This window comes from Petaurus breviceps, unplaced genomic scaffold (assembly GCF_028583685.1).
Source record: "Petaurus breviceps papuanus isolate PSGF00001 unplaced genomic scaffold, PetGlider_PUasm1.0 90617, whole genome shotgun sequence".
Classification (NCBI taxonomy): Eukaryota; Metazoa; Chordata; class Mammalia; order Diprotodontia; family Petauridae; genus Petaurus; species Petaurus breviceps.
Window position 1 is genome coordinate 3,636,175 of NW_027187287.1, and position 11,956 is coordinate 3,648,130.

At 40.0% G+C, this 11,956-nt stretch overlaps 1 protein-coding gene across 3 annotated transcripts in view; it reads left to right on the forward strand.

Moving 5' to 3' along the window:
• The window catches only part of SLC38A10 (solute carrier family 38 member 10), a 74,055-nt gene extending 68,484 nt beyond the window's left edge, over positions 1-5,571 (forward strand). For all 3 annotated transcript variants that reach the window (XM_069064095.1, XM_069064094.1, XM_069064096.1), the window contains one exon: positions 118-5,571. In XM_069064095.1, the coding sequence (XP_068920196.1) occupies positions 118-1,208 (1,091 nt within the window). In that variant the 3' untranslated portion in view covers positions 1,209-5,571. The remainder of the gene's footprint in view (positions 1-117) is intronic.
• The last annotated feature ends 6,385 nt before the right edge of the window (positions 5,572-11,956 follow it).

The window sequence follows — 11,956 nt, forward strand, 5'->3', positions numbered from 1 at the left end:
TTTTTTCATTTTCCGTTGAATACTCTTATTTACCTGCTATTGGATTTTCCCCTCTCTCCTTAAATCTGTGTTTATTTGTACCCATTGTGTTAACTTGTTTTGTTTTTCTGCCATTAGAAATGCAGCCTGAAGCAGGTGGTGGCATTATAGAGAAGGAAAATCAAGACTCAAAAATTGGGGAATCAGTCAAGAACATTCTTAAACAGGGATTGGAAGCTCCAGGCCATCCCAGAGAGCAGCAGCACCATCCTGGCGAGGAGCCTGATTGGACTGTTGTAAGGAATAGAGCTCCCTCTTCCAGCGTCATTGCTGGCATAGAGCCCAGGGTCCCCAAGGCCAGGCCCCAGGACAGTAGGAAGGATGATGTTCAGCATGACATAGCCAAAGCAGGTAACAATGAAGAACACATAGAAGACACCCTTCATAAGAACTTGGGACAAGCTGATATGAAGCATCTTGTGGGGCCTGTAGGAAACTCAAAAGAGAAGAAACTTGGAGTTCAGGAATTGCCTGGAATAAGTCAAGAACAAGCTAGAGGCTCCCAAGAAAGAAGGAAAGCTGTGAAAGGGCCAGTAGCACTTCCTACTGCAGTCATCCCCAGAGAGGAGGGAGTTGAGATTGAAGACTCTGAAGTGAAGACCCACAAAGAGAGCCAAGATAAAGAGTTTCTAGCTGGTTCTCCAAATAAATTAAAAGTGACCATCCCTCAGCCCCAAGAATCGCTACATCAGCCGAAACGCCAGGGCACTTCCGATATCGACAGGAACCGAGGCCTTAAAGGTAATCACCAAGACAGCCAGCTAAAGCACGAGAGCCACATGGAGGCAAGAAAAGATGCCCTTGCTGTTAATGGCATTCCTGTTGTGGAGGATCAGCAGAGACTAAGGGACGAGACTGTCCAGGATCCTGAACAGCCAGATCCTGAGCATGGACTAAAATTGCCTAATCAAAAGTCTGATAATGGGAAACTCAACCGAGAACTAAAATCTCAAGTTGGTTCTGACCTTCGGAGGAGAAGGCGAGATCTGTCTTCTCATCCTGTGGAGGAGACAGCTGAGAAGGATAGTGTTCTCATCAGCTTCAACTCCTTGCCAGCTGTGAATGTGGACAATCTCAGAAGTGCATTGGAGACTCAACTTCACCAAGCTTTGCAGGTTGTTCAGAGCAGACAGATTAAACAGTTACCAGTGTCTCAGAAGGAGGTGTGATCTGTCCATGCTAATGACTAAAACTTGTTTACTCTGGTTGAGCTGATAGGCCATGGGCATTTTAACATTCAGGAAACAAGCTGCTATGCTGGCCCTACCTTTTACACTAACTATCCTGTACTTGATGGATAGAGCATTTGGAGAGAATATTTGTGAATTCTGGATACCATAATTGGAATTATTTCCCCCATTGGTTTTTTTTAACATAGTCCCTCCAGTCTTTGCTCATTGCTTTCAGAGAACTCACTTGTCCTTTGACCCCAAAGATTGCTATGCTGTTCAAGCCTTCAGCTGTCATTTCTTAAAGATCTCATGTATTATATCACAGAGAATGATTTCTTCTTAAATTTTTCCTTACTCTACCTGCCTTGTGGCAAGTTAAAAATACTCTTCTCTAAACTTTGCTTTCAAATCTGCTGCACTTTATTGAATTCATGACTCATGAGAGAGAAAACTGCTCTGTACGTTAGCCACTTGAGATCTTATACCATCTTAGATTTCTGAGGAGGCCCTTCCCCTGTTCAAGCTTTTTAAGTTAAATTAATAACTAATCACCCCAGTTTCTGCTGATTTTTTTCTTTGCTTTTTTCTTTATCAGACCAAGTTATACATATATGAGAAAGGAAGCCCTGAACATAATGCATGTATAAATGTCTCCTCATGTTATTACTGATTGCTTAATCTTGTTATATGCTTTTAGTTGCGATTAGCTCCATTGCATTTGATATATTCAGATCCATCAGATTGACCAAATTTTAGTTATAAGATTTCATTAGTTCACATAGTTTTATCTTCCTCTTGAGTTCATATTGTGAACATTGTGACTAAAAACACTTACGTTCTTCTGCATTTAAGATATTTTTTTTAACCAGACCTGTGATTTCATTGCTGTAGGGAGTTCCCAGTGAGAATTTTCTCTATAGAGATCTGTACCCTTTTCACAATTTGTAGTCAGAATTGCCTGGTACACTTAGAGGCTAAGTGACTTGACCAGAGTCATAAAAGTATATGCTGGAAGTGGGTTGTGAACCCAGTCCTTCTGACTTGACACTTGCACTATGGCTTCATGAAAACCACTTGATATTTGAGACTTCAATAAATTTGTATTTGAATTAATGAATAAAGGCAAATGTCTATAAGAAAGACAGCATGGCATAGTGGATAGAAGGTCAGCCTGAGTCAGGAAGATCTGGGTTCAGGTGTGGCCTCTGACACATACTGGCTTTGTGACTCTAGGTAAGTCACTTATGTTCAGTGACCCCTAACAATTCTGTAAGACCATAAATTGCAGGAAAATTTCCAGTCTGCATCTATTGAGGGTATTTCCACACTAGGCATTACACATACAAATGGAATCAGATATCTGAATTCCTTGTATGTATATATTTCAAAATCAAACAGAGCCCAGTTTTTGAAATGCAAAATACCTTTCATGTCTATTTAGATAAGTCAGTTTAGTATTGAGGTGAAGCACTTTTCTTCAAAAAAACAAAAAGTTCCACAATTCCAAGTGGATTAAGAACAGAGATGATGGTGGTATACTGAGACTTTTAAAGTTGAAGTACATAGTGCACATAATCTAAATCCAAAAGGACACAGTTAAACTTTAGCAAATCTAGTACTGTGATCCAAAGTCACTTTCCCCATTAACGCCAGGACTTCATAAACAGGAATGGCCTCAGACAATATCTTTGCTTCAGGAGGGAATGAAGATGGGTTGTCTTGGGTTTTTTTGGATGTTGCTAGTACTTAATCCATCTAGAAAGGAAAAGTCACTAAAAACTGTCTCTAACACTTGCTTGCACTAATATATATTTCCATCCCAAACTACAATCATCCTTTTTCTTTTTTATATCATTGTAGCTGTCTTGGCCTTGATCTTATGAAGTTAATCCAGGAGAATCTGGATGTTTATTTTGTTATCAAAAAAGCACAGCTATTCTTGGAGTTAGTTTAAAAAAGATTTCGTGCTTTGTTGTGTTTTTTTTTTTAATAGGGACAGAAAAGCTTGTGGTGTTTGAGAAAGTCCCCTGTTCTTTGTGTCTCATGAACAGCACAACTTAGTCATTTGATTTACTTGAGTGTCTGTTGGGATATGACACACAAAACAGGATGTTTTGCTCTCAACTCTAAAAGGAGTAGGAGAAGGGGCATTGTTCCATACTGCCAATACCCTGTATGGTTTGCTATTATTTATTAGGTAAGGATCTCTTAAAGCTTTTGGGGGCATGTCAGTTTATGTTCAGATTTGTTATGGGGAACATTGAAAAACCATGTGACAAACAGTCTGTTCTGGTTTTGTGCATTTTGGTTGTTGTGATGTTTATGATAAAAGGACCAAAGCCACTTAAAATATTCCTCAAAACTTAATGTAGCCAAGGGTGCTTAGAAAACACAGTCCTGACCTTACAAAGAGGAGACAAGAGCAGGGATCTTCTTTCATCCCCATCTCCATGTCCCCCAGAAGCTTTTGCAGCAGTTTTTTAAAGGTTTTTTTTTATTTAAAATTTAACTTTTTATTGATATTTTGTTTTTACATCACTTTAATTTTCTCTTGTATTCCTGTCCCTTTTTAAGCAAAAATAGAAAAGAAGAGACGGTAAACAGTTCAGCAAAACTCACCACATCAGCCAAGCTTGACATAAGTAGTGTTTTGCACCCGTTGTTCCCCACTTTATTAGTTTTCACTTTTATTATAACTGCAAAAACTCAAAGGTTTAAGGGAAAAGCCCAGATCTTCAAAAAGAACTGAGGATTAGGAAATGAATTTTTATTTTGAGCTGAGCTATGGTTGTTGAACCAGTTTTCATACACAGTTTCCAATAGAGCTTTTGGTTGTATGTGTGTATGTGTTTTAATAAACACACCAAAGCGATATGATATTACGATGTACAGTTCCCTTAAGATGTTCTTTTAAAATTGTGACTTTGATCATTGCATCATTTTCAATAAGATTTTTCATTCTGATACTTTCTTGAATAATTTAACCCTTTTATTCAATCCCCAGGATTAGGCACACTGGTGGTTCTTATTTCCCAGGTTAACTCGGTGGGGTAGAACAGGGGTCCCAACCAGGTGGGCAATGGCCACCCTTTCCCAGGGCATTTTTATTCATGGAGGAATTGGTGACTAGAAAGCAACTCTCAATTCAGTAACAATTTTTTGAGTCTGGAAGGCACTGAATACAAAGACCAAGTTTTCCCTGCTTTTGAGGAGCTTACAGTCTGTGGGAGAAGACAAAACGTATGCATATATAAGCATATACAAAAGCAAATCAAGGTAGAGATAATAGGCAGTGGGGTGATCAGGAAAGCCTCATGCAGGAGGCACCATAATGAGAAGTGGTGACATGGTCAGATGTGTGCTGGATTATCACTTTGACAGTTGTTGGAGGATAGATTGGAAAGGAAGTGAAGGCAAGAGAACTAACTAAGCCTTCTCCATCATCCAAATGACTGATGATGAAGGCCTGAAACTAAGGTAGTGACTGTGAGTAGAAAGTGGGGGGGCAGATGCAAGACATGTTGTGGAGGAAGCAATTAATTAGTAAGGAAGGGGGGAAGTAAAATATGATTGCAAAGTTATGAACCTAGGTGACTGAAAGGATGGTGGTCCTCTCAGCAGAAATGAAGGAGAAAGGGTTGAAGGAGAAGGAGAAATTAGTTCCATTTTGGTCCTCTTGAGAGATGCCTTTGGATAGAGTGCCAGGCCTGGCCTGAAGTTAGGAAGACCTGAGTTCAAATCCAACCTTAGATGCATATTAGCTGTGTGACCCTGGGAAAGTCACTCAACCTGTTTGCCTCAGTTTCCTCATCTATAAAATGGGAATAATAGCACTTGCCTCTCTGGGTGGTTGTGAGGATAAAATGAGATAATGATTGTAAAGTAGTTAGCACCATGCCTGGCACAGAGTAAATGCTGTGTAAATGTTTTATTCTTATTTTATGTATGTATAACACATACATACATACGTATGTCTGTGTGTGGATACATATATGTATAACATGTACATATGTGTATGTATATGTATGTAGAGAGAGAGAGTGAGAGCAGGAAAGCAAGGTTCATCTCCCTAGACATCATTTTCATCATATGTAAAATGAGGCTTTGGACTAGCTTATCAATTCCTTTCTCATTCCCTCTAAATCCCATTATCCTACTATTTCTAAACACATACCCTTCACTGAAGCCAGACTTGTAAGCCATCAACATGTCATGGGAATTCCCACCGTCCTGTGTGCATTTAGGCTCTTGCCCCTACCTAGAATGCCCTCCCTTTTCTTGTTAACCATAACTGATCCCTTTCATTTTTGACATTCTGTACTGTAGATTTTAGCACTTGATTATATATTGTTATTTTCTCTGTTGGTTTTATCTCCCTGACTAGATTGCTCCTTAGACAAGACTAATGTATTCCCAGTGCTTGGAACAGTCCTGAATACATACTAGGGGCTTAATACTTGATTGATGGAGGGGAAAGAACAGATGGGAGGTTTCAAAGGAATAATAAGGCATGATAACCCAATGGATAATGATCATGAAGGAGTCTGAGAACTCAACTGTCTCCAAAATTGAACCTCATTGACCAGGAAGAATGAGAATGGCAGGAATGCAGGTTGGTAAGGAGGATCAGTTTGGGAGCGTTGGGGAAGGAGAGATTCGGTTTTGAAATTACAGTCCAGACAGGATTTTACTACTAAGATGATTGGTTTGGGGAGTTGGGAGATATTGGGGTGATAGTTGTATCTTGTAAGTGAATTTCTCAGGCAATGAATGTAGAAAAATAATAGTTAGAATTTATATAGAACTTTAAGGTTTACCAAATGCTTTACAAGTGATCTCTTTTTTTTTCTCACAATCTGGAAAGTAGTTGTTATTATCCCTGTTTTACAGATAAGGAAACTCAGTTCTTCCTGGATTCTACCAGGTCTGCCAGCAGGTGGGCTGAGATCCAGTTAAGAGGGCAGGAAAAAGAAAACCTCTTATAAAATTACAGTTTAGTCATGTTAAAATCCAAAGCTTTTAGCTTTGGAAAACTATATGAGAATTGCCAACATCAGAGTGCTTGTGGAAGGGAAAGTGCTTATTATCAGAATTAGAAGATGCTAAACTTAGTAGCTTTACTGTGCCTGTACCTTTCCCTTCCCAAGCCAAAATCAGCATTTATGGTCATTGCGCAGCATGTAGAAACTGCTCTAACATCACTCCCTCATCAGTAGTAAGAAGGATGGGCTGCTGCCAAGTACTCAATCCCAGAAAAGCATTTGGGGATCTTTTAGCTCTGAATTTCTGTGGTTACTGTGAAATGGGACACTAGGTAACATGATAGAAATCTGTTACGGTAGACTTTGAAAAGGAATAGGCTCCTACTCAGAAACATACTGGAGCTATGGCCCTTTCTTTTAGCATCACCAGGATCACAAATTTGGGTATTAAAACACTTTTTTTCCTGGAGTAGTTTTGAAGTAGGATTCCTAAGTTTAAATAGGACAGTGGGCAAGGGAGCAGAACTCCAGGATTATAAGCTCACTTTCAGTAGGAACACTGGGATTCTAATAACACTTTAGATCAAAGGCCATTGACCCCACTTTTGTTTTAAAACAGAAGTAGTCGGTTTCAATGACAATTTCTTACATTCACTAGGTAATTGAGCTTTCCTGTGCTTAACTGGGTATTATGGCTTTATGTTTATCAATTAGGTTTTTTGAGACTATTTTTACAATGTTCAATTCAGTTGATCTAGAATGAGAAGGGACCTCAGAGTCCATTTGTCCAGTCCCTTCATTTTAGAAATGAGGTGAGGCCTATGGTCGGTATGTGACTTACACAAGGTAACAAATAATGTCTAGGTTGGAATTAGAATTCTGGAGTGCCTGTTCCACTATACCAATTCTTTCATCCTTTATTTAGCAAATAAGCAGCTTCTACTTTAGGCAAATGTAATGAAATACTTTGCAATGTATGACTTTGCAATGAAATAATATGCAATCAAAGGATACAATGCCTAATAGCTAATTCAAGTAAAATTCCATTCCTTTCAGCTTCTGCATTCAATCACAGCAATAACAACATTGGGTCAGAAAGAGAAGTGGAGATTCTGATAAATCTCTCGAGTTATGACTCCCAAGGTTGGACTTTTTTCATGCTCCACTTACTTCTTACCAACCAAGTCCCAGGGGCAGCCTCTAAGGGGAAGCTATCCCATCCCCTGGTGACAAGGTCCTCCAGTTCCTTCAGTGCAGGGGTTGGCAAACTCGGGGCCAATAGTTATACAATAAAACTTTATTTCAAATTGCAAAGATCATTCTTATCTTGCTGGCCTTACAAAAATGGTGCAGATTCCTGTTCCAGGGTGTCTTTCACTGTTAACAAGGCCTTAAAGTAACTAACCTTGAGAGAAGCCTAGCATAAGCAGTACTGGAGGAATATTACAAGTACAGGTAATAAAAGTACAAAATGTCCTTTAAAAAGCAAGAATCCATGCAGTGGTGTTGGTAATGGGCAATTTATAGATGGTCTTCCAATGTAAAACAGTAACAAAAAATGAGAAGCCAGGAACATCAAGACCACAACATTGATGATAATGCCTTCATCACTGTTAGCATTTCCCAAAAATTTAATGACTGAATTTTCTGAGGGTTAATCTCCTATTCTTGTGTGAATGAATCATGGATGTGGCATTGCTTGGTGGATGTTAATGCCTTCAGGAAATGGGACGTCTTTTACATCTGAACAATTGTTTTAGTTGTGTCCCACTTCATGATTCCATTTGGGGTTTTCTGGGCAAAGGTACTGGAGGGGTTTGCCAGTTCCTTCTCCAGCTTATTTTACAGATGAGGAAACTGAGGTAAACAGGGCTAAGTGACTTGCCCAGAATCACGAAGCCAGTAAGTGTCTGAGGCCAGATTTGAACTCGGGCCTTTCTGACTCCAGGCCTGGCATTCTATCTACTGTGCCACCTAGTTGCCTGTCTTTTAGGTCAAGTAACCATGAGGAAGAACTAAGAAGATATGTTGAAGTCATTTCTGTTGAAAAACAAACTGCTCTTGATTAGTCTCAGTCATGGTTTTTTTTTAGGACATTGGCAAACTCAATAGACAGACCCACATCACTCATCAGGGGCCTACACTATCTGGACCACCACATTGGCATGTTCAGGAATAGCCATAGCAATCAGTGCAATAATTTTACTCAATTTCTAATAATCTACTGTAAGCACCAGGTAATATCCACCTTTTATTTTAAGGGAAGTTGGGATAACTTTAGCCTCCTTCATTTCCATTACAAGGAAGGAACTATCTTTCACTGAACCGCCCCCCCTTCCCCCCACACACACACACACACTCTCTATTCATGACAATAGACCTCGAAACTACCAACTACCATATGCCTTGTACTGGTAGTGACTCCTAAGGATTCATATTATCCATATTCATGACACACTTCCTCTGATTAGCCACCCTGAGACCCAGATTTTTTTTTTCTCACCCACCCCTACTTGATCTTCCTCTCAGCCTCCCCTTCCCCCAGTAGTAACTAGACTATCCCTATGGACCTATATGTCCCTTGGTGTAATAGTAACCTGGCTGCCAGTGTCTAGCAGCCCCTTATAGATTTGGTGGCACTCTTTTTCTCCCTCCACTTCTCCAAATGGCTGTGATAGGACCTTTAGACCCTTCATGAGTCTACAATTGTAACAACGCAGTCTCAAGGAAAACCGCTTGATGAGAGTTCTTAACCTTTTTTTGTGTCATGGACCCCTTTGGCAATCAGGTGAAACCTGGATAATGTTTTCAAATGTTTAAATTACATGAGATAATAAAGGAAATCAATTATACTGAAATAGTTATAAAAAAATTTAAGTTCATGGATCCCAGTTTCTTCTGAAAAAAGAATTTATCCCAACAGTCCTTCATATAGTCTTAGATGGCACTGGACAAGTGGGTCAAGGGTTTCAGATTTTCCAAGTTTGAATGGGACAGGAGCCTTCTGTCATGATCCTGGATGTCTTGATAAAATTTTACTAACATCCCTATAGACTAAAGCAATTATCTTGTAAATGTCATTTCAAGAACCACACCCAGCCCTCCATCTAAGAGGATACAGTGCTTCTTCCTTCCATCATGCCCAGAGTGCCCATTTCTGTAGACAGCCCTATTTGCAACCTAACTGCTGGAGGGGGGGGGGGGCGGAAATGGAAGAGCAGGGTATACCCATAGCTAAAACCTGCCACTTAGATGAACATCTGCTCCTAAAGCTGTAGCTACCAATTTTGTGACTCACCAGTACCCTCCCTTCTCAGTTCTCCCCATTGGAGAACTAGCTGCAGAGGGGAATCATGTTTGTGGGTCCAAGTATGCAGGGCTCTCTTTTAAATTTTTTTAGTAATGATATTTTTTTGGGCTTCTAGTTGGTATCTTATTTTTCCCTAGCTACATGTAAAAACAACATTCCTTTTTAAAACTTTGAGGACTCTCCTTTTTAACTAATTTCTCTATCTAAAAAGGGGGCAAAGGACACCCCCTTTGGGGCTTCTGATTTAGCCAACTTAGTACTAACAAAAACTCTGTAAACTCCCTAAGCCAAAGGAACTGGAGCTGAAAGAATCTCCATAACATTCATTAACCATTTTTCTAATGAATCATAGGTTTGCAGTTTCCATTTCTCTTATAGTCTTTCAGTTTCCTTTGTCCTGAAAGCCACCTTCAACTCTCCAGAAGAGGAAGTAGTCCTGGGAGTTAGTAATAAGGCTTTCTTACTAGAGGATATCTTAGTTCCAGTTGTCTTCCTAGTTTTAATCTCATCAGTGCCTCTTACCTGCTGTTGGTCTTCACCCTCATCAGCCTAGCCTTTTTTAACCAGAGAAGTTACTAAATTAATTAACTATATGAACCACCCCCTCCTTGAAGGCACGATCCTTAAAAACCAGTCTTTTCTCTCCTATCCCAATTGATGGCCATGTAATGAGTTTTAAATTTTCCTTATGTTGGTAATCCAGCCTTTTTGCATTTCTTAGCAAAAGCCAGGGAATACTGACCATGTTTTTATTTTCCCTCCCAAAGGCCTTAAACATCCATTGGGCTAATCCTGCAGGTCAGTGAAGACCACTTCCTTCCCCAAATATGCCTAACAAAGCTGCAGCCATATGGTACCCAACTCCCATACTTGGCTATGCAGTCACCCAAGGTGCCTTTTCCCACATTGTCCATCCCCTGTATTTGCCCTGAATTTCAATCTAAACCTGCTTGGCAAATGCCAAATAGTCTATGCCAGGCCTAATTTGGGCCAGTCCAATGATTTAGGTTATGGATTACAAACAGCTAGATGGCAGTTTAAAGTACTGGACCTGGAGTCAGAAAAATCCTGTTTCAGACACTTTAACAGCTGTAAAACGGAGAGCTAACAATAATAGTATCTACTTAAAGTTGTAGTGAGATCAGATGAGGTATTTGTAAATGGTCATATAATGCTATTTCTATGATTAGCACAATCCGACACTTGTAGACCATAAAAATGTGATAAAATGGCATGCTAAAAAAGGATGATTCCTAATGCAAATATACTCCATTCTCCACTTTTGCATTCAACATGGCAGTAGTAAGAAAAGCATCTCAATAGGGCACTAAAGCTTTTCAGTGCAGATGCCATAGGCTAGGCTTTTTATACCTGTAGTCCTCCAGACCAATCACTTTCAAGGGAAGGGAATACACATGTATTAATCTCTTACTAGGCACTGATTTCTTTATAAATATGATCACATTTGATCCTCATGACAGTCCTGTAAGGTAGATGCTGTTACCATCTTCATTTTACAGCCGAGGAAACAGGCAACTGAACCACAAGAAGTGATTTGCCTAGGTTAAAGTATCTGAGTGCAGACTTGGAACTGTCTTCCTGAGACCAGGCCAAGCACTGCATCTGCTATACCATCTAATTACCTCCTTTCTACCTTAAAGGGAAACTACCTCCAGCATAAACAAAATAAGTAACACTCTACCACAGGAAGAAAACAGGGCAAGGGCAATATTTAGAATAAAGGAGAACATAGTTGGAAGTATAGAATGCCCATCTCTGCTTCCTCAGGCATTCACATAGACACATCAAGTTTTCCATCCTTCCATGTCTTCCCTTTCTAAGGTATTTGCTAGTCCTCAGTCCTTCCTGACTCAAAGTAATCTGGCTAAGAGACATAGGCCAGGGTTTTCACGGAGATACAAAGCTTAGATGAGGTAAAAGCCAGACAACTATCCATTAGGTCTGAGGTGAGCAAAGAAATGAAAATTTTTGGGGTGGCCAGGTAGCACAGCGGGTAAGAGCACCGGCTCCAGTGTCAGGATGACCTGGAGATTGAACCCCGGGCTCAGACACTTAGCACCCACCCAGAAACACCTGGCCGTGTAACCTTGAGGAAGTTACTTAACCCCAATTGCTTAGGGCGGCCAGGTGGTAAGTAAGAGCACCAGCTCCAGAGTGGAGATGACCTGGATTGAATCTGGGCTCAGATACTCAGCACCACACCCAGAAATAACTGGCCGTGTAACCTTAAGCAAGTTACTTAACCCTGATTGCTTAAAAAAAAAAAAATTCTTTAATAGGCAAAAGTGGGAGTGTAGCTATTTTATGGGGAGGGATTTTTTTCCTAGGGTTGATTTAAATCAGTTAACTACAAAAAAAGTATAATGGCAAATGGCTACACAAATTTCGTATAAGTGAAAGGAGATAGTGTATTATAAGAAATGTCAGAAGCC